This window comes from Tamandua tetradactyla, chromosome 18 (genome assembly GCF_023851605.1).
Source record: "Tamandua tetradactyla isolate mTamTet1 chromosome 18, mTamTet1.pri, whole genome shotgun sequence".
NCBI classification, from domain to species: Eukaryota; Metazoa; Chordata; class Mammalia; order Pilosa; family Myrmecophagidae; genus Tamandua; species Tamandua tetradactyla.
Genome location: NC_135344.1, coordinates 35,922,537 through 35,946,247, shown reverse-complemented (window position 1 = coordinate 35,946,247; position 23,711 = coordinate 35,922,537). Strand labels below are relative to the sequence as shown.

At 38.1% G+C, this 23,711-nt stretch overlaps 2 protein-coding genes across 3 annotated transcripts in view; one reads left to right on the top strand and one right to left on the bottom strand.

The window, feature by feature from the left end:
• KATNAL2 (katanin catalytic subunit A1 like 2) overlaps positions 1-23,711 on the top strand; it is a 305,997-nt gene that overhangs the window by 266,724 nt on the left and 15,562 nt on the right. The gene's annotated exons all lie outside the window — the stretch shown is intronic.
• Positions 16,810-23,711, bottom strand: part of SKOR2 (SKI family transcriptional corepressor 2) — a 39,638-nt gene continuing 32,736 nt past the window's right edge. For both annotated transcript variants that reach the window (XM_077135528.1, XM_077135529.1), the window contains 2 exons: positions 22,718-22,783; positions 16,810-17,514 (listed from right to left, as the gene is read on the bottom strand). In XM_077135528.1, coding sequence (XP_076991643.1) covers positions 22,721-22,783 — 63 coding nt within the window. In that variant the 3' untranslated portion in view covers positions 16,810-17,514; positions 22,718-22,720. The remainder of the gene's footprint in view (positions 17,515-22,717; positions 22,784-23,711) is intronic.

Sequence of the window (23,711 nt, the reverse complement as noted above, 5' to 3'; positions counted from 1 at the left end):
AGACACTGGTGATGATGAAGGAATGTTGTTCCTGAAAGTGATGATGGAAGCTACTCCAAAATTTCCACATTGGGCTTGAGGGTGAGGGGATGGGGGGGTGGGGGGAGGGGAGGGCAGTTATCCAGAGGGACCTGTCTGGAAGCTTTGATTTAGCAGTAAATCAGTTTTTACTACATTGTATTATTTCTGGGGGTCAGGGGAAAACAGTCTGCTGGAATTTATGGGGATGGATGGAGTGGAGGTGGAAGTAAAGCCTCACACAACTATCTCTGTGTGCAGGCTTTAGGTTATAGCTCACATGATTCAACTCTTATTATAAAAAGAATCAGGTTAACCTCTCTGGGCCTCTGTCACTTCATTTATAAAATTAGGTGATTATAATCTCTGAGGCTTCTTTAGCTCCAAAAATCTCTAGATCTAGCAAAAGAGGCTTAAAATATAAGATACTGTACAAGTACTAGTGCCACATTATCTGATTCATTCCTTTTCAAAAATCCATGCTTGCAGCGTAAGCTGATAACAGCAGATTATATCCCTTAAAAGAATTGTTCTTCTAATATCCTTACTTCCAAAGAAATGCCTGGAAATGTTGTTATGTATTTATAAAAGGGTTGTCACAGTTAAAAAAAAAAATGCTCCTGAAGAACTGGGTAAAAATGCATAGTTTATATCTCTGCGGTTTGACAAATAAATTTCTGACTATGACCTATTTAAAATTAGAACTTGCTGCTTGCTGCTGAGTTACTGATCTCTGTATGGTACAGTTTCATGCCTTCATGTTAGTTATTATCAAGATCATTTTTTTGTCTTCACCAAGCTTTGCTCCTTGCATGCCCCTAACCAGCTCTATCCCCTGCCCTGATTACCTTAAAACTAATCTTGCAGCTGTGTGATTGCAGAGAAAAACAACTTGAACTGTAGGGGAAGAAAAAAACTTCAGACACTATTCTATTCCAAATTATGGACCTCACTCCCCCACCCTCATCCCCATTTCCTCCTCTTTTCAGAGGAACTGCTGATACTTTCCCTTGCCTTTACCCTGACTGTCTTCCTCTGAGTTGAGTTCTCTCTTTCCCCTTCGGTGGTAGCTATAAATAAAGTCATCCTTGCCTATTTCACATGGTCCTATACAGTTTTTCTTTGACATTACTCTATCAGACACTACTCTTGGAAAATGAAACCTTGCTTCTCCAATTTCAGGCAAAGACATTTCTTTATCATTGCCTGTTGTTTTTCTTTTTCTTTTTTTTTTATATTGCCTTGGGTGTTCTTTAGGATTGGCTGGAACGGTCCTGTTGGGTGTTGGCAGGTTATGATAGGTAAGGTAGCAAGGTCTAACTGAAGCGTATGTAAGAGGAACCTCCAGAGTAGCCTCTTGATTCTATTTGAACTCTCTCTGCCACTGATGCTTGATTAGTTACACTTCATTTCCCCTTTTTAAAAAAATTTTAAAATTAATTTTTTAATTTTTAAAAAAATATATGACAACAAAGAAACACAAACATTCTTGACATATGATCATTCCGTTCTACATATATTCAATAATTCACAATATCATCACATAGTTGCATATTCATCATCATGATCATTTCTTAGAACATTTGCATCAGTGCAGAAGACAACAGAAAAAAATTCATACATACCATACCCCTTTCTTTTTTTAATGTATTTATTTATTTATTTATGATACGTAACCACATACAAATACAAACATTCTTATCATGATTATTCATTGTTATATAATCAATAACTCACACTATCATCAATAGTTGTATATTCATCATCATGATCATTTCTTAGAACATCTGCATCAATTCAGAAAAAGCAATTTAAAAAAAAACAGAAAAAAATTCATACATACCAAACCCTTACCTCTTCCCTTCACCGATCACCACCAGCATTTCAATCTACAAAATTTAACATTTGTTCCCCCTATTATTTATTTATTTTTAATCCATATGTTTTACTTGTCCATTGATAAGGTAGACAAAAGGAACATCAGACACAAGGCTCTCACAACCACACAGTCACACTGCGACAGCCGTATCATCATGCAATTATCTTCAAGAAACATGGTCACCGGAGCACAGCGCCACATTTTCAGGCAGTTCCCTCTAGCCTCTCCATTGCACCTTAACTAAACAGGTGATACCTATTTAATGCATAAGAATAACCTCCAGGATAACCTCTCAACTCTGTTTGTAATCTCTCAGCCATTGACACTTTATTTTGTCTCATTTTACTCTTCCCCCTGTTGGTCAAGATGATTTTCTCAATCCCTTAATGCTGCGTTCCAGCTCATTCTAGGATTTCTGTCCCACATTGCCAGCAAGGTCTACACCCCTGGGAGTCATGTCCCACTTAGAGAGGGGGAGGGCAGTGAGTTGCTTGCTGTGTCAGCCAAGAGAGAGAGGCCACATCTGAACAACAGAAGAGGTTCTCTTGTGGATAACTCTTAGGCCTAATTTGAAGTAAGCTTAGCCTATCCTTTGCAGGATTAAGTTTCATATGAACAAACCCCAAGATTGGAGGCTCGGCCCATTGTTTTGGCTGTCCCCACTACCTGTGAGAACATCAAGAATTCTCCACCTGGGGAAGTTGAATTTTCCCCCTTTCTCACCCTTCCCTAGGGGACTCTGCAAATACTTCCCTATTCACTGTTCAAATTGTTCTGGGATTTATCTGGGCATCACTCTGGACAAACCTACAAAATCTCATGCCCCATGCAAGGTTCCAAGTACTATGGTGTTCAATTAAGCTGTCCACATAAGTTATGTTAGGAAATTGTTCCTCCACTTTTACGCCTCTAAGACTATTCTCCCTAGAGCAGCCAGAGTACTCTTTTTAAAGCCAAGTAATGATAGCAATTTATTTTTTGAAAGAACTGATGTATTCGTTTCCTAGCTGCTGAAACAATTACAACACAGTGGGTTAGTTTAACAATAGGAATTTATTGCTTCATGATTTTGAGCCTAGGAGAAGTCCAAAATCAAGGCATCAATAAGATGCTTTTCTCACCAAAGACAGTGGTGTCCTGGAATTGGCAGCAAGCCAGACTTGATCCTTGGCTTTTCTGTCACATGGCAATACATTGTAGCGCCTTCTTCTTCCTCTTTTGGGTTCCATTGACTTCCAACTTCTAGCTGCAACCTGTGGCTTCTCTTTTTGTAATAGGATTAAGATCCATTCAGCAGATTCACATGGGCGACACCTTAGCTGAAATAACCTCATCCAAAGGTCTTACTTACGATGGGTTCACATTCACAAGCATGGATTAAGATTAAGAACATGTTTTTTTTGTGTGTGTACATGACTCCAAGCCTCCACTAGAGAGACCTGTAGAATTTCCCAGGTTCTAGATTTTGCTGATTGCATCCCTCTGGTACTGGCTGATTTAGATGCTAAGCACAACACCTAAATCTTCTGGAAAAATAAAAACACTTGCTAAATGAAGAAAAAGTCCCTATTTAAATTGACTGAAAACTTTCACTACCTCAATGTGAATATTAGTGTGTGGTAGAGAAAATGTTTTCACAAGTCAGATCTTGGAATGATTCTTCAATAAATTTATTGGCTTTGTTCTCTTTCCTACTTTGTTTAAAAATTTCAGCATCTCTATTCCTGCATTCATTAAAAATTTCATCAAGACAAGATTACGCATGTTATTAAAAATTTAGATATATTAAAGACTGATGAAAGCAGATTATTGGTTTTTAACACTTTTATCCTAACATATTTAATAGATATATTTATTTTATTTTCTATCTGAACTATGACTCATGATGACTGAGATATGATTACTTTTAATCCTCTCATTTACAATGACAACCTTGAGTTTAATGGATTTATGGCAACAGCATTTACTCAAATGGGTTCTATTTGAGGTAAGCAATGTGCTAAAATAAGAAAATCCCACAAGAAGAGCCTCATTCATGTTTATGGACTCATACAGGCTATTCCCGGTATGAGATTCAAATGAAACCATTTGGAAGCTGAAAGCTTGTGCATTATGAAGTATTTCTGGAAATAGGGCTCTTGGAATTTGAGTTTCTTTGAAAAATAAAAATGAGTCACTCTATCTAATTTAAAAGGGGGTTAATCCTAAAGAGCTGCATATAGCTGACAAATTTTATTTCAGAAATACTGCCTGAGTAAATAAAAGCAGATTAAGAAAACTGGAGAAACTACTTACTTGGATGCATATCATTCCTTCATTAATTCATTCATTCATTTGTTCATCCTTTTGTTCAACAAGAATTTAGTGAACTAAGATAAGATAGTGCTAGAGATTGGGTGAGGTGTGGTACGCTGAGCATGAATAATAATCAGATATTTTCCTGCCCTAATGAAAATTGTTAACTAACAAGAAAAATGAGGCATATAATGCAAGGAACTACTAAAGCGTAAATGCTCAGAGCTTAAAATAAGATCATCTGGGACAGTGTCTCCCAAACTTGCCCGGTAGTCAGAATAATAACTAGGGAGCCTTTATACAGGTCGAGATGGTACACCAAATACATCTATTTCTCTTCATTAATTACTGAGACTCCATTAAATTATTTAAAAAATGAATTTGTAAGAGTAATTTATGGAGGAGTATAAGCGATTTCAACAATCTTTGGGAGACAAAATATGGAAGGAAACATATTGATGGTTGATATTCAGTGAATAATGCTGTAGCCCAGAATGAACCACTAGGGGTTGCAGTGGAAGTGGAGTCTTTGCCCTGAAGAATTCCACAGAAGCTCCAGATTCAGAGTCAGCAGGTAAGACAGAGATCCAAAAGGAAAAGTAGGGCTGAAAGAGTTGGATGGATTAAAGGTCTGCATATGAAACAGTCCACTTTCCCAGCACTGCTGCCAACCTGCTTGGACAATACAGCATACAGTCAGGCATTTGCTCTTGGGCAAGCATAGAATTTTCCTCTTAGAAAATTAAATGAACCATCTGAGGAGAACTAAGGCTTCTAATATGAGGATTGCTGTCCCTGGGGATAGCTGTTCATGTATCTGGCTTTGGGAGGTTGTCAGTCTAACTAATTCCCTAGTAGTTCAATCTACAGCTAAGCTGGTTTCTTACTGTCCCAAGGACTCAGAACTTCCAGTTAGCTTTTTTTCCCCACACCAATTATGTAAATATCAACTCAAGTGTTTTATTATTAAATATAAAAAGACAATAAGCACATACAAAGAAAACCAGAAACATGAAAGACTAAGAAAAAAAATCAGGAAAACTGATGTTAAAGAGATAGAAACAACCCAGGAAAATGTCTAATCAATGATTTAAAAAGTGATCTGATAAAAACACTTAAACTGAAGTATTTTCAGATATGGCTATGCAAAAGGAACAAAGGAGAAGAAAAATTCTTAAAATTATAACATGATAACTGACCCCCCCCCCCCCAAAAAAAAGGTTCACTGGAAATCTCCCAAGAATATATAGAAATAGAAATAGAAATAGTGGCAGAAAACTATGCGATGAAAGATACAAAACATAGGGGAAATTGGAGTTCTGGAAGGGGAGAAATGGAGGACAGGAACTAATACACCTAAATAAATAAATATTTCCAGAGATGAAAAGAGCATGAGTTTTCAAACTGAAAAGACCTACAGGGGGCTGAACAGTTTAAATTTTTAAAGAAAGAAATTCCTTACCTAGACTCATTATTGTGAAATTTAAGACTATGACATCAAACAGAAGATCTCACAAGCTTTAAAAGGCAAAAATGTAATCTATACGAAACAGACATGCACCAAATGTAGAAGACGATGGAGCATTTCCTTCAGGATTTTGAAAGAAAATAATTTTGAACCTAAAATTCTCTAGCTAATCAAACTATCTATTAATTGTGAGGACAAAATAAAATCTTTTGAAACAAAGGCAAAACTAACATTTTACAAGCCAAGTTTACATTTCAAAATAAAGATTTTTAAACATCCACAGACTCAGAAAGCTTTTGCCTAATCAACAAATACTTACTGAAGACTTATTTTGGCACTATTCTAGGCACTGGTGAGACCACAATAAAACACGACAGTGTTCCTACCCTCAAGGAATTTATATTATAGTAGAGATAAATGTCATACATTCTTTTTGAGAAAGTTATTTGGAGATGTACTCCAGCTAAACATAGGTAAAAACCAAGAAAGAAGACAAACTATAAGAAATAGAACCAAATTAGTTAGTTAATGAAAGGAATCTGAGATGAGAGGGATGCTACAGTCCTAAAAAGCAATAATCCAAATTAGAACAACAAGTCCATATGCTCCATGAAGAATCTTATATAAAAAATAGTAGTAATAAAATGAATTACTTCCATGTAAGAGGTAAAATGAGAAGGCAGCTAGAAGATGGCTGATATAGTAGTTATTGATAATGTTTAGCAATATCCAATTCAATTCAATTCTCTCTAGATACACCAGATTACTACATTTCTCAGAGTTCTACATTTGGGTGTTGGAGTTCTGGTCAACGGAGTGTGAATTCCATTTTCAGACCAAGGCAGTTAAGAAGCAGTGAAACTTCTCCATGATCTTTCTTTTCATTTGTTGGTTGGCTGGATGCAGTGGTTGCAGAGAAGGTTGAGGAAGATTTCAGGATTGGTGGAGCCATAGAGTGAAAGAAATTTTCTTCTGACCCACATTAGACCATGATACGAGCAAGAAATACATTTTGATAACATTAAGCCACTAACAGAGTTCTGAAGTTATATTTGTTACAGCAGCATTTCTTAATTTACCCTAAGTATATTGTAAAAGAAGGGGTGGAGGTTGAGGGCAGGCAAACTTTTCTCTCAACAAGAAACAAAAAATGTAAGCAGGGGACAAGACAAAATAAAATACAGAATGATAAACTCATGAGCCAATGTAAAGTAAACCAAAATGTGGCTCTCTGCAAGAGCAGAAACTGGGTTCCAAGGAACAAATACATTATAAGGAATTAAGAAAAAGGAACGAGCAGCATCAGGAAGGAGAAAAGGGGCAGCAGCTTGAGGAGAAGTCAGTCTTCAAGTGATAAGTCCACTTGTTTTCAAATCTCGCAGCACTGTACGACCACCAAAACCATCTGTTGGTGTTGGTGGAGATGATCTACGTTTGAATTATAGCAAAACTTTACAATATATGACAGTTCGAAAGCCAAAAAAGCATCTGTACACATAGGCAGAGGAGAGACAGAAACTCTAAAGGTGAGGGGTGGAAGGGTGATAAGGAATGAAGCATGACTTAGGAAAGATTATCTTGGTGGTCCACATTTCTATATAGCGATTCTTCCCCAAGTTCTGCTAATTCTTCACAAACTGCTCCATGAGTTTAGGACATTTAAGGCGTCCAAATCACCTGCATTAGCAAACATTTTTGTTGCCACTGCATTTATCCAGCAAGGAAGAAAAGAGACAGTTTGTTCCTACCCTAAAGGAGTTTACAGTCTTACTGGGCACACATAAGATAGAGAGAACAATCAAAATCCAAGGTTGCACATAAGAGAGGCCAAATACCTGGTACAGAAACAAAGGACTTCTTATAAAAGATTAGAGGAGGGAGAAATCTGAGGGTTTGGAGAGTGAGGGCCAGGAATGAATTTAATGGTTGGGAAAGAATAAGGAACGGGGGGCCTTCCAAGGGGATAAATGGTAACAGCAAAGACAAGTAGGTTGGGAACAAAGGAATGATGTAAGAAAAGAGTCCTGATATGAGATGGTATCTGCAGTTTGGGTTCCAATTTTATAGGGCCTTGAACAACAGACAAAGATTTTATTTTGTAGACAATAGGTGGAATAAAAAAATCTCAGGGTAAAAGTGGTGGTTCAAAACCTTAGCCCATATCTCTTTTCTAATATTAGTTTTTAAACCTTTGGATATTTGATAACTATCCCAATTCAGTTTGTTTCTTTACCAGGGTCAATTAGCCTTGGCTTACTGAGAATAAAGAAGAGAAGTTCCGTTCCAGAAGATGGGACACTCGTCTGTTCTTGCCACGATTTCTCCTTCCTTGTTACTTAATGATAAAGGAAGGGAGCCTCTTAGGAGTTCTGAGAATTAATTAGTGTCTCCCAAGGTAATTTCTTATGTCTGTTGTTATTTATGTAACTCATTATAGAAAAGATCTCTATATGCTTTCCTTTACTAATCTTTGTTAAGTCAGTCAAGAACACACTTGGGAAAGGAAGTCAGGGTGAGGGGAGAAGCCACAGCTTATCAGGAAGGGTGCCTACAGATGTTGGGAAGGATTTTGGAACTCTGGAAATCTGTTATTTAATAGAATGGCTTTCCTTTTTCTAAAAAAATAGACAAAATGCATTGTTTTCTACCAACTTACTTTTCCCTGGATAAGTAGAGTGCCTTTAGACATAGGCATAAAGAAAGTGACACTATCATAAAGTAACATGGATGATGTATTGGGCATTTGATTGTGGGTTTTATTTGTAGAGGCTTGTTTAAGTTACTTCAGGCAATGGGAGCTAATTGGAGAATATTATGGCAATAATAAAAACTGGCATTTTGGTGGTGCAAGGGTAGTTCAGCGGTAGAATCTTCGTCTGCCATGCAGGAGAACGGGTTCGTTTCCCGGTCCATACACTTCCAACCCAAAACAAGCAAAACAAACAAACGAAAATTCAACAAATGGTGCTGCAATAATGGAATACTCACATGGAAATATAATGAAATGTGAACCCGCCATACAGCATGCAAAAACAAAAAAACAAAACAAAACAAAAACAGGCATTTTGTCTATTTGTCCAGGCCTCATAAGGACCCAGGAATACCATTTAAACGCTAACACTGCTTCCCGACCTGTAAAATGGTTGTGAGAATCCCTTCTTACAGAGTTGTATTGTATGAGATAATATTAAGCATTTAGCACTTGACTTGACACATGGCAAATTCTTAATTAATAATATTTATCATTAGTGATTGGTAATGATAAAAGAAAGGGCATAAGTGAAGGCTTAGAGTTTAGAATCCTCTTGCTGGAAGGATCTGTTGGGAGGCCTGTCTGTTCCAAACTTTGACTCTGAGCAGAACTACATTTGTGCCATCCTGTAGAGCTGCCTTTAGCATCTCAAAGAAGGGCTGTTGGCCAGATAGTACAGTTTGGGAATCCTTCTCATAGGAAGTCCTTCCTAAGGCATGATGAAGGACAGTGACTCCCCATTTAGCCTGGGTTTGTCTGAGGATTATCAATCGTTAAAGAGGTGGCACTTGAGGGACATTTACCTGGATTTCTTTAGTAGCTGCATTGCAAGAGGGCTTCTCTGCGGCTCAACAATGTCCCTTTACTTCTGCCGGCAGCTCCATTCTGGGCTCTCAAGAGTGGACAAAACTAATAGCCTTGTCAGTTCCCGTTTGCTGGTTCTAACAGCTCATTTTGCATGACACTGTAATGGGAGAAGGTGCGGGATGGAGATGAAGCACAGTGAAGAGCAGGGCAGCCAGGACATTAAGGTGGAAAAGCTGTGGTCATTAGGGCATCCATGTGGCTGAAGGACACTGGGGACACTGGGCTGATCGAGTGAGAGACTTTCCTTTACGAATCAAGAAGGGTTTTCTTCTGCACCTGGAACACAAGAAACTTGCTCTTGCCTTAAGGCCTAAGTCCCCACTTCATAGCATCGCTGTCTTTCCTCTTGAGTATCAGCTCGACACCCTTTTATCGTTTAGGCCTGCCCAGATTATCCCATTTAAATTACCCGGGACTCCAATGCCGCATCACATCAACCAGCTTTCCTCTTCGCTAAAAGTATCACTTCCTCAAAATATTTTTATTAATTTGTTTGAATGTTATCAGGCTCTCTTTCCCCAAATTACTAGAAACACCAGGTAGTTTTTTCACCAAAGTGTTCCCAGGACCCACCACAACAGCCTGGTACAAAGTAAGTGCTCAAAAGTACTTGAATAAATACTTGCCAGGCTGTCTTAGCTAGAATATAGATTTGATGCAAACTCATTTTCTTATTGCAGCCTCATAACAAACAGCTGATCATCGTGCGCTGGCTCACAGACAGACCACATTTTAAAAAAAGGTCTATTGGTATATAATTCATACACCATATATTACAGTTCATCATTTAAAATATACAACTCGATGGTATTTAATATATTCACAGAGTTATGAAGTCATCACCACAATCTAATTTTAGAATATTCTATTAGCTCAGAAAGAAACCCAGTATTCATTAGCAGTCAGCTCTCATTCCCACCAGCCTCCTCCCCCCAGCCCTAAGCAACCACTAAACTACATTTCATCTCTGTAGACTTGCCTCTTCCGGACATTTCATAGCAATGGAATTATACAATACGTAGTCTTTTGTGAGAGACCTGGCTTCTTCTGTCATAACTTGTATCGTCAGTACTTTATTCCTTTTCATGACCAAATATCATTCCATTATATAGATGCACCACATTTTTTATCCATTCATAAATTGTTTCCACTTTTTGGCTATTGTGAGTAATGGTGCTATGAACATTCATGTGCAAATTTTTATGTGGATGTATATCATATTTTCAATTCTTCTGGACATATAACTAGGTATGGAATTGCTGGGTCATATAGTAACTCTATGTTCAATATTTTGAGGTACTGCCAAACTGTACTCTAAAGCAATGCACCATATAATACTTCCAACAGAGATGTATGAAGGTTCCAATGTCTCCACATTTTCACCAAGACTAGTTATTGTCTGTCTTTTTTATTATAGCCATACATATATGGCTATAGCCATATAGTCAATGAAGTGGCATCTCATTGTGGTCTAATTTGCTTTTCCCTAATGATGCTGTGCATCTTTTTGTAATGCTTATTGGTCATTTGTGTATCTTCTTTGGAGAAATGTCTTTACAAATCCTTTGGGTTTTTATTTATTTTATTTGGGCTTCTTTTTTCTTTCTGTTGTTGAGTCATAAGAGTTCATTATATATTTTAGATACTGGACCCTTATCAGTTATATGATTTGCAAATATTTTCTCTCATCCTGGGAGGTGTCTTTTGACTTTCTGGATGATATTGTTCCAGCACAAAAATTTTAAATTTTGATGAAGTCCAATGTATCTACTTTCTTTTGTTGCACATGTTTTTGGTGTTGTACCTAAGAAAGTTTGCCTGACATAAGGTGATGAAGAATTACTCCTATGTTTTTATCTCAGAGTTTTATAGTTTAGTTCTTCTACAGGTCACACTATGAGTAGTTCTGTCTTAGAGCGTTTGTCTTTCCAGGGATATATAACACTTCATCAAAGCAATGTTTGCTAATGGTAGAATTTCAGCCTCAAGAGAGTTTGGTGAGGGGAGATATTTTTGATCAAGAGGGGTTTTCCATTCCCTGCAAATTATGTCAGTCAGGGAATTGCCAACTCATCGATGTGTGAAGGACATCTTGCTTGGCTCACTTGGTAGTGAGACAGGGGAGTTTGTTGGTTAAAAGCAGTGGTTTTGTAGTTGCAATGGCCCTAGGTTCAAATTCCTGCTTTGCTGCTTACCAACTGAGTGACTTAACTCCTCTAAGCTTTAATTTCCTTATTCATTAAATAGTCCCTACCTCATAAAGTTGTTGAGAGGATTAAATGAAATAATGCATTAAGGCACTTAGCACAATGTTCGGCTTATTGTAATCACTCAATAAAAGTTGGCTGCTGTTATTATTATTGGCTGCCAAGTAATTGGATGATAGTGCCATATAAGCAAAGGGATAAGAAAGCAACTATGTATAAAATCACAGTTTCACCAGTGACAGGGTTTAGTATTGAATTCAAACGGTATTTAACCATGTTTTAAAGCACACAATTTGGGAGAAATGTTGATTCTTTAAAAAGTCAATCCCTAGAGGGCTATAAAAGCTAATTTAATCACTACAACTAATTACAAGGAAGTATAAATCAATAAACTTTGCTAAATGGTCTAAAATATAATAAAGAAAACCATCATTAACAATCATTCAGGAAGCCACTGTCCTTAATAGTCAGATGATGTAAAAGTTGGATAAGAGGAATGAATTTTATTATTAGAAAACTCCAGAACAGAGTCATGGGTTTCCAGAATGATTATTTACTTTAGGTAACTTGAGTTTATCGCTTCTAAATTATATGTATGTTAAGTCTGGTATATGGAATAAGTGGCGGTTTGCAACAACATATTTCTGGTTTCCAGTCTATCTGAAACCACCCCCTTCCTCCTGAAGCTGCAACACTGTTTCACAGCCAAAATCAAGACTGGAGTTAAGTTACAAATTCTCCTCCACCCCTGTGTGATGGTTACTGGCTTAAATCTGGAAGGCCTATTTATTGAGCTCCCAAGTTTACCTTGCAGCACTTCTGACTTGGAGACCCAATGTCTGGGAGGGTTACTGTGTCAAAATACTTTCTGTCCCTCGTATTCCCATGCCTAGGACTGGGCTTGTTTATTGCCACCCTACTTATTTCAGTACTTTTTTCCCCCAGCCTGGAACCTGCCTATGTAGCCCAGCTGAGCGGCAGGGCTCCTTTCCTTACATAGGGTGATTGGCAGCCCCCCTGTGCTGTGAGTTCTAGCCCCTTGTTGGATCCTGGCTACACACCTGGCACATCTTTCCCTGCATCACACCAGAGTCTGCAGTCTTTTGGATGGTGTACCTTTCCAACCCTGCTTTTGTCCTGAGGAGCAAATGAAGTTCAAGTCCAATCCCTTGCCTCATCCTCACCTGTCTCTACTCTAGTGGGGGTTATCAGAGATGTTATGGACTGGCTCTGCTGTGACAGTGAGGCCAAGAGATTGAGCAGGAAAACATTGCCATGGCAGTAAGAAGAACTTGATTTGAGGTTTGACTCTGCAACTAACTAGCTTTCATACTATTGACCTACCTTACTGTGCCAGTCTGAATCTGTGGTGGACCCCAGAAAAGCCATGCCCTTTGAGCCTCACTCAATATTGCTGTGTGGAAGCATTTTGATTGTTTCTGTGAAGATGTGACCCACCCAATTGTGGGTGGTAACTTTTGATTAGATGATTTCCATGGAGGTGTGTCTCCACCCACTGAAGGTGGAGTTGCTTACTGGAATCCTTTAAAAGGAAATATTTTGGAGCGAGCCCTTTTTGGGAGAGCCACGTGAAGCCAGCAGATACCACCATGTTCGCCATGTGCCCTTCCAGCTGAGAGAGAAACGTTGAACATTGTTAGCCTTCTTGAACCAAGGTATCTTTCCCCGGATGCCTTAAATTGGACTTGTCTATAGACTTGTTTTAATTGGGACATTTTCTTGGCCTTAGAACTGTAAACTAGCAACTCATTAAATTCCCCTTGTTAAAAGCCATTCCGTTTCTGGTATATTGCATTCCGGCAGCTAGCAAACTAGAACACTTACCTAAATCAAAGGGCCAATGAGATCATAAAATGAAATAAGCAGCATAAACATACAGTGGAAGATTGTCATACAATCCTACAAAGATGAAGTTGTGTTATTGTTGGCTGATCAGACACTTTCCCCACCAAATAGAGAAGTTTTTGCAATCAGTTAAGATTAATAGGAAGCCTAAAATTTATTTTTTAATTAGAAACTTATTTCTAACATAAAAGAAATCTGGACGGGGGGAATCTAGAGCTGAAATTGTGATTCAGTGGTTATCCGGGACCCAGGATTTTATTATCTTTCTGTGCCATAATAACATGTGGTTTCTGGCTACAAGGGTACCTCATGACCCAAGATGGCTGCTAGGGCTCCATCTGCATTTCAGACAGCAGAAAAGAGAAAGGGAAAAAAGGAACATTCTTAAAACTCTTTTGAAGCGATCTTCCTGAAAAGTTCCACATATTTCTACCCACATCCTATTTGCCAGAACACAGATGGCCATATCTAACTGAAAGTAAGCATGGGAAATGTAGTGTTGCAGTTGTATTACCACCTATGAAGGAATATTTTTGCATGGCAACTAGCAGTTTGCCACAGATGGTCATTTGAAACCAAATAAAATGTTAATATTCTTTGAGGGGGTCTCAAGTGATAATGAGTAGAATGACCTGCTCTTGTGATTGGCTAAATTGTATAAATGAGGGAATTCATTCATTCAACAAAAAGGTTTTTCATGGCCACTACATGCCAGCAACTGTGCTAAATACTAGGGAGATGGTAGTGGGCTGAAACAAGCATCCCCTCTTCTCATAGAGTTTACAGTGCACATCTCTCCTGCACATGAGTGTATAATTGCAGACTGTGGTTTGGATTGTCTACACAGACTCTGTGAAATGGTCAGACTCTTAGGATCAACCCTGTAGAGAGAAATGAAGGAGCTCTCTTCAGTTGTTGATGCTGCTGGAAGTTTCCCATTAAATGATGTCGTCACGCAGCCTTAGCACGCTAATGGTGTTCCTCTTCTCTGACCTTCCTCACTGCTGACCAAGACTACCTTAACTGTTACTTTTAAATGAAAAAATATCCCATCTCTTCTAGGATATCCCCTGTGGCTAGAAGAGAGTTCTCCCCCTATTTCCCACAGAGCTGAGGCTATGCTTATTGGTCAACCTAAGGAAACTGCGGTGTGATGTCCCACTCTCCTTGCCTGTGGCAAATGGATGAGCAATTACTCAGTCATTTTGAGGATCAAAAGCATCTGTTTGAAATGTCTGGTCAATTCCAACAGGAAATACTTCATTGATTAAGCTGAAATTTTTATATTTGATTTGATTTGCCAAGATTTGCTATTTTGATTTGCTTTGATTTGCTATGGCCCTTTCTGATCTAATAATTTAATTTGCAATTAAAACACAGATAGTTCTGTGTATTGCATGTATTCTTCATTAGGCAATATTTGGGTTGACCTTGGATTTTGACATGATGAAATAGTAAAAAAATATATAGAGTATAGCATTTTTCTTCTGTCATTTTGCAAAGACAATTTTTTTTTATTTGTCCTTCTGGAGAGTGGCTTTATTTTTAGCCCCTTGCAGGTCTTTAGATGTATATCCTGTCTGCTTCCACAAGACAGCTCAGCTAGCCTAATCACATGCAGTTTTTTTTTTCACATGGGCAGGCACCGGGAATCGAACCCAGGTCCTCTGGCATGGCAGGCAAGCATTCTTGCCTGCTGAGCCACCGTGGACCACCCCACATGCAGTTTTAGGAAGAATTTTTTTGTTGCTCCAACTTAGAAGCATCAAGCCCTGATGAGAAATGTGTGGAGTTAATAGGCACATTTCCATATTCTATGTTGGATTTTCATGACCCTTTTTGTTCAAGAGTTGTTTTCTTTTTTTTTTTTTTATGGCATTTGGCTTTATATTTGCATTGAAGGATTATTAAGCCCTAGTGCTTGTAAGGCATAAAGACTCCATCTAAAAAACAAAAAGGAATAAAAAACTCCGTTTGCGAAATGGAGAAACTCCAAGGACATGGGAATATGGACACCAGGAGTCCTCGAGCACCCAGCTGAGAGAGAGACATACAGCTAAACTTCTAAGGAGCCCGGGATTCAGGTGGAGAACCACAAGGTAACCACAAGGTAACTAATTCAATTCAGAGCTATGCCGTGGTTAATAACTTAGGGTTCTCCAGACATACTTCTTTAAGTTATTCTGATTCTAGTTTCCCCTTTGCTACAAACGGGAAACTGGAAGTTGCAATTGAAAAGAAAAGAATGACATTTCAGACCGGTTTAGGCAGTTGTTGCAGCTGCAGGACAAAGACCTTAAATTTACCTGCAAATCTGCTAGTTACTTCTAGGATGTCCAGCGGCTGTTCTCGCTCTCAGAACCTATTTGGTTCCAGAGCTTTCACTGTAGTCTACAGAAAATGACCCCTGCTGCCCCCTGCTGGTTGGTCATGAAGCCAGGATCGTGGCTTCTTCTGGTATCATCGGCTCAAAGTACAAAGGACACTGGGCTTTCATCCCTAGGTGTAATTGAAAGCTTACATGGGAGAGAATGCTTCATCAGCTTGACTGCTCAGATTAAGCACAGTTTCCACTGTCAGAAATGCACACCATGTCCAAGGGGCTACGTGAGCGTCCTATCCATACCCAGGTCCAGGTGACTTCCGGAAGAACAGCTTGTCAAAGAGAACATTCTGCCTGCTGCGGTCACGGCATCTTTCATTACTTTCCTCTAGTGGTCGCAGGGAACCTGCCCGCAGACTCCTCGCCTTCTCTGACTTGGATTCCCTCCCTTCATGGGCTCAGAGAAGATCACAGATGAGTATCCTTCCTTTGGTTCCTTAATGAGACAGCTAAGGATAAAAAAAGTTTATCTCCAAGGTAAATTGTGAGGCTTTTTTTGGATAGTTCATAATAACACTGGTAGTGGGAAGGTATCAAATATCATGACAACACATTTTAAGCCTCTTTTGAAATTTATCAAGGAATGCCAGTGATGAGATGGCTTCTAGTTTGGATGCTTTTTGGCATTCTCAGCTTGGGAGGTTATCTGTGGTAGACTTTTGTTCCACCCAACACTACCTTCGAAATACTGGCTCCAAAGGGGCTGCCATTTCAGTCTTTCTATCTCTCATCTGAAAGGCAAACTTTTTGGCATAAAATTATCCCATGGGCTTTAATCATCAATTTAGGAGGAAAGAATAATATCGACTTCATCACCAAAGCTATCAGAAGACCCAGCAGGAATTTAGAACTTTCCCTTACTTCCATAAAGAACCTAATATGATGGTGAAGTTTCCAGCTTCTGATGCAGGCCAGAGGCCAATCCAACTTTTAATAATAATTTTTAAGGAATTCAGTTTTCAAAAATAATTTATTGAAATATTTTATGCCAAAATAATTCTAAAAAGTATTTGCTTCTATTACTTACCCCAGGCAAATGTGCATGTAATTACATGAACACAACTATTACTTCATAGTTTTTTATTATAGACTTTTTTTATCCACATGAATGTTAAAGAAACTACAACAGAGTTAAATACCATTTTTGATAACATGATTATATTCTTAATTACACTCAATATTAAACTGTAAAATATTTCCAAAGGAATACAATCTTCATTCATTCAGCAGGCAAAGTACCAGAGAGGAAGGGGCCACTTACGTGTCTGTTCAGTTTGCTATGAAAAGCAGATTTATATGGCTGATGCCTTCCCACCTGTCGAAATGTGATCCCCACTCTTAGGACAAGTCTAGTGTTTTCTTGCCACCAAGAGCACTTCTTCAAATGTGATTGTAGATATGCTCTTTCCATGTTTGTACCACTGCAATCACCTGGGACCGTCCATGGATCTCCTGCCTACATTGGCTAACAGCACCTCCATGCTCCGGGTTCGGCTGGCCTTCCAAAAACACAAAGACTCAAACTTTGGTTCCACCAAAGATGCAACAAGCATTGACTGCTCTGAGTGGCTCCCCCCTCCCCCCACTAATAAATGGCTGCTAAAGTTTATTTTACATGGTTGTCCATGATGCTTTGAGGTCACTTGTCCTTGGATTCTCCTGAACCTGATTTTCTATTTGTTTCCCAAGCCCTTTCAATTCACAGTCTTTATGCAGGTCAGAAGTGCTCAGTGGCAGGCTGTACCTTACAAGAGAACAAGTGTACATGGTTCTGTGCACCTGGGAAAAGACAAAAGCACAGAGTAACAATCTGAGCACTGATAGAATCGGATAATTTTAGAGCATTTAAAATAATACTCAGTATACACTTACGAGAAGACATTTTCCTTCAGTTTGGATAAGCTTTTTAAAAAAGTGACCATGACAGATAACATCTTCATTTTACAATATGTTTGTGCTATCTTAGGTTGTGGATATCTGCTGACATTGAACCAAATCAGAACTATTGAATCAGAGTGAGCTGGTTTGCTATACCTTCCTTACAATTTGGCTGGGTTCTTAGAAAATCCTGTTTGTTATTGGACAGATGTTAGACAGCCTGCAGTGAAAGGGGAGACAAGAACTTCATGCTCTTGTGCTCTGTTGGCTGTGACTGAATTGCCCAGTTGACATCTACGTTCCTTGTCCTGGAATGTCAGGACAACAGTAAAAGTGTGGTAGACGGTTTTCTGATTCAAAATTAAAGAAACCCTCAGATTGTTTATTAATTGCATATTTATAATGGATAATGGAAGATAGGAGTGAGGCTATGATTTTGGGTTATAAATCACAGGAGACAAGATGAAATGTGAGTTGTACAGCCAGTCGGACTGGCCTGAACGCTGTCCTTCCTGCCATCACCTCACTGTGAGACCACAGACATCTTACTCATATCTTTGCACCTGTAAAGTGGTGAAAGCGGCAGTATTCATATCAATGGGTCTTCTGAAGATTAAGTAAGATAGTTCACATAAAATGCTTTGCGCAGCAAGTGTACATTGTACTTGTCAATGTTAGTTGTCATTTTCATTGGAGACTCTGGAGAGAGTCTGGTCTTATTATATCTAACTAAATACGAGAGAAATGGATCAACCATTCGCGCTCTTTTCCTTTGATTTATACAAAATGAAGATACATATTGTGCTCATTAACAACCCTTCTACAGACTTTTTTTTGGGGCACGTGCCAGTTCCAGGAATTGAACCCAGGTCTCCACACTCTTGTTATTAATTTTTATAGCAATTATTTTAGCCATGAAATAAAATAACAGGAGGTTGTGGAAGAGTTATTTGGTTAACAAGGGAAAAATCTATTTTTAAACTTTTCAGAAGGATGCAAAGTAGCAAAATAGTGATGACAACATGTATACATAAGGCCAAAATAGGTTGATTATGCCCTTAAATGCTAAATATGGTTTTGAACTGGCATTAATAAAAGCAGCCCCTTTGTGGGAAAGAAAAGAGAATAAGGCAGAAGACTGGCATGCAAGAAGGACTGCCAAAATTCTAGAGCTGGAACAGTTCATTGGGTTCAGCCCCTTACTTTATAGGTGATAGATAGTCTAAGAGATTAATTACTCCAGGTAACACTGATAGTTTCAACTTTAGAACTCAGACCCTCTTACAACCAGCCCGTTGGTCTTAGGGAATCAAGGTAGGAGCTTTGGAATCAAATAAAACTGGATTGATCCTGGCTCTGTCACTTGTTAGCTAACTGACCTACTTAAGCGTCAGTTTTCTCATGTATTAAATGAGGTGAACAGGGCGGTGCGATGGTGGCTCAGTGACAGAATTCTCGCCTACCATGCCAGAGACCCCGGTTCAATTTCTGGTGCCTGCCCATCCCCCCGCCCCAAAAAAGAGGTTAATAGAAGGATTTAGCTTATAGAGTTTTAAGGACCAAAAGAGATAATGTACTAAAGAATTTAGACTAGTATCTGGCAATTAGTGCTCAATGTATGGTAGCTATTATTATTTCCATCTTGGTCAATGTGTTTCTATATGACTTTGAGCCAAACATTTCTCCATGATTTACTTTCCACTTTTGTAAAATGATTTAATTCTCTGTGAATGGCATGGATGTTTTAGCCAATTACAGGGATGATATGTGCATACTGTTTAAGGGGCTTGGAAGAAAAATGCGAAGTAATAATTAAATTATTGCTAATATCATTTCATTTTTATTTGGGATTGCAGTTTTCATACAGTTTACACTGGGTAACTGTACAGAAACTGGGTCATAGAATTAACAAGAGATAAAGAAGACCATCAGAATAACTCAGTGTTAAAAATGGTCCCAGACAAAAGCATTTGGAAATATTTTTCAAATAATAATTACACAAACTCATGATGAAACACATATGCAGTGCAATACAATGCCTAATCTAATAGGGCTTGTTTTAGGAGCTAGTCTGAAGAAAAACAAAATAAAGTACCCTTTACACAGCTGATAGGTAAACAAATAGAATTGATTGCCCCAAAGGGGACTATACCTAAGTTGATGAAAGGTTTAGATAAATTCATGGATAATGGTTCTTTTAAGGAGTTATGGGAAAGTTAAAAGGATTCAGTGTGCGTGCCCAAATATTGAGGTTGATCTCATTAAGAACAACAATTTGGCTCTTCTAATGGAATTACATGGTTAGGATCCTGGTCTGGGGGGTTTTTTTATTTAACATGGGATATATGATGTTCTAATGTAGGGGGGAAATGTGGTAGAGTGGTGATACGTGGCACTCCTTGCTCAGCTTATTAAATGGATTGCCTGTGGTTTTGAAAAGCTTCTTCCTTTTAGTAGTCATATATATTGGAATCCAATGGGTGGCAAGAACATAGCATGCTACCTTAAGGGTCACTCTTGCATAAGACATTAATGCATCAGTCCCTAATTTGGAAATCTGTGGTCACTCAGCAAGACAGAATTCGTCTCACTCCTTTGGTATAATGATTTTTATTTTGTAATCTCTCTTGGGGTAACTCCTTGCAGGCTTGGCATGTTGAGAATCAGAGACTGCCTCTAACAATATGGTTGTGATTCTCTGCTTGGCTGATTTAGCTAAGCATTTAAGTAACCACTAATCTTCTGAAAGCACCAGGGTCTACTTAGAGAAATCCCTGTTACCTGCAAGGATGGAAACAAAATCAGCATGCATTTACTAAACAAAAGGAAGCATTAGTTACTAAACACGAATCAATCTTTTTTTTTGCTACCTAGTCATATGTTATGTCACTATTACAGGTGTGGTTTCTGGGCAGAGTCTTCAATCTGCAGGTGCAAGGGTGGCTTCTGTCTGACCAGAAGGGAAGATGAGTTGGGGGAAGGAGAAGAAGTAAAATAGTTTATTTAAGTAAGTGTAAATTAAACCTCAACCTAATGAATGAATCTCATAAATGCTGGATGAAAGGAGTCAGAATGTCCATGTAATGTCATTTACCTGAAGTTCAAAAATAGGCAAAACTGAGAATGAGTACTGAATCATCATATTCATATTTCTTTTTAGTCTCCAGTGTCTTAGAGCAGTAGAAGAAACACCTGAAATGGTGGAACTATAACCTATACTATACTTTGAAATTTGTTCTGAAACTACTTGTTAAAATGCACTTTTGAAATTTAGTCACTTTTTGGTATATATGCTCTACTTCACAATAAAAAATGTTTAAAAATAGGCAAAAGTCATTTTGTTGGGGAGTAACTGGGAATGGATGTGAGGTGGCCATGGCATCTGGGTGCTAGAAACACACGTGAATTCTTTTTGTGGAAAGTCATTGAGTTGTATGTGATTTGTAGGCTTGGCTGAATGTGTGTTATACTTCAATTAAAAAGGTTATTTAAAAAACACATCCTAATATTTTCCCTGTGATTTGAAAGAAAATTTGTTTGACATTTTCAAGTTATTATACACATGGCATTTATCATCATTCATTTGGATTATCCTTGACTCAATTAGCTGGACATTCTGAGTTAAGATTTTCTGGATTCTGAACGTTTTAAACTGTTTAGTTTACACTGCTGGCTCAAACCTGCTCCACTATAATGAGAAAGAAATCTCTCCAAGTCAACTTCAGACTTAAAAAAAAATACTTGAATATATATAATGAAGTGAACTCACAGGCCTATTTGTATATGATTTCATGAAGATGGAAATGGAATGTCTTATTATCTGAGCATCCCTGTCACAGAAACATCTGCTCACAGGGGAAAGGAAGTCCATGTATTAGAAGCAGGCAGGCACTAGATCTAAAGCCGGGAGCCCTGGATTCTCCTCCTGGCTTTAATATGGACCAAAAAATGCCACCTCTCTCTTCTCTGTACCCCATGCAGAGAATTAACGGAAAGCATATGAATGAGCAACTGCTTTGAAAAGAGTTCTGGGCTCTTGATGAAATGCAGCAGAGTTATCACTATTTAAGACAAATACTGAAGATTGCCACTAATAAAGATGATGGCAGGAAATAGGATTGTCACCTGGACATAGGAGATGGGGTTTATGATATGCAGAAGAAAGGCTTGACCGAAAGAAAATAAACAATGAGCCTGCATTATAGGGGATTCCTTTTGCCAGTAAATTCTTCTGAGTTGAAAACATATTTCAAAGGGAAAAGCCAGGAAGAATCACTCTGATGAAAATGGATCAAAGTGACAAATGGTAATCATCCTAGTTTGCCATGGGCACTAAACAAATGCTATCTCTGGCATCTGAGTTTTTCCTGATTTAGCAATTCCAATTGTTAAGTCATCCTAATATAATGTACAGAAATAACAATGTCCTGTTTCTTGAATTCTCTCAATCCTAATAATTATATATGCATTCTTCCATATAATCAAAATGTTGCTTTTGAAATGTTTAAGTATATTCTGAATCTAATCACTGCATTTTCATGGGTTTCTTTTCCTTAAGATACTAGAATATTTGCCCTTTAAATTGCTGCCAGGGAGTAACTTTGAACCTGGCTTCAGCTGTAGAGAAACTATTGTTGGTTTGGGAAAAGAATGAATATTCCTAGAGCAGGTCTCAAAAGTCTGTATTGCCCTCAATTGTTCATATTACCATCTGTCAGTGACTCACTGACAGATTTCAGGAAGACTTTTGGAAGCAAAGGAGAGACTGAGAAGATAAAGCAGTAAGCAAGACTCACTAGCTCTTCCTTTAGAGGGGTAATAATCAAGGCGTCAGGTAGAACCACAAAGAGCAGAAATCCTCGAGACAGAACGAAGATCACTTCTTTAGAATTTCCTTTGCTCTTGGAATTTTCCATGGAATTTATAGGAGGCATTCATTTAGGAAGTCCCATCCCCAGACACAAAGTTCATCAGTATACTGGCTTAAATGTAGGATGCAACTTTACAAATCCCTTGGCATATTGCAAAATGCATCAATAGAGAACACAACCAAGCAATAACAATTTAGAGAGTTAAGAAAATATCTTTCCTCTGGCAATCTCACCTTTTAGCTTTTGCTGAGATGGGCACCAAGCTTTTCTTTCCTGATCAAGCTTGCTGCATAGGGGATCTGTAAGATAAAAGCAAGCAAAAAAAAACATCCAGGGAAGCTAAATTTGAAGACAGATGTGTATAATGTAGACCCTTCATCAAGCCTAACAATTTGAATGTCAGTGAATCCTTCCTCAAGAGGAAAGGTGTTCCTATGGCCTGTTATAAAGCTTAAGGACAAAACATATGACTACCCTGAATTGAGGCTAGTCGCTGAGGGTGCTATGTGATGCTTCACTAAAAAAGTTTCTTAGTACATGGTATTATTTTTTATTTAGCTATGAAAAGTGAATTATGATGTTCATGGTTATATACAAGGTCACAAAACAAAAATGTCATTACTAGCTAGTTCAATGTAATCTTTCACTTTATTAGAGTGACTTCTCCCTAAAAGATGCTACTATTATAAATCACAAATAAGACTAACTAAACACAGACTATTACTCTGGATAATTTCCCAATAACTAAACAGAAGCATCAGAAATAATTATACTGATCAGAAAATATGGCTCTTGACAATTCTACCTGGATAGACTTAAAGTATTTTCGAATATTGGGTCTTAGAAGGAAAGCCTATCACAGGTGATATGTTACTTTACTTTAGAAAATCAAATGATTGAAACTGGGCTTGCCTCTCCACTAACCCGAGTTAAGGTACTTTATCATTATATTACCCACTTCATCAGTACAAAACTAAAGTCGAGACTTTAAAAATTTAAATCTATTTTATAGTTAGAGAAATAAATATTCTAGCCTCCTACAATGCAATATGAAATCTGGCTGTTGTGTAAAAGCAGTGAAAGAAATAAAATTATTTCATTATAATTAGGCAATGTTTTTTAATACTGTTACGTATGCATATTCTCCACATTCCTGGCATGTTGTATGTCTTGTTCTCCTGGTCCCCAAGTCCATAGATATGAATCTTTATGAATGGGAAAGAGTTG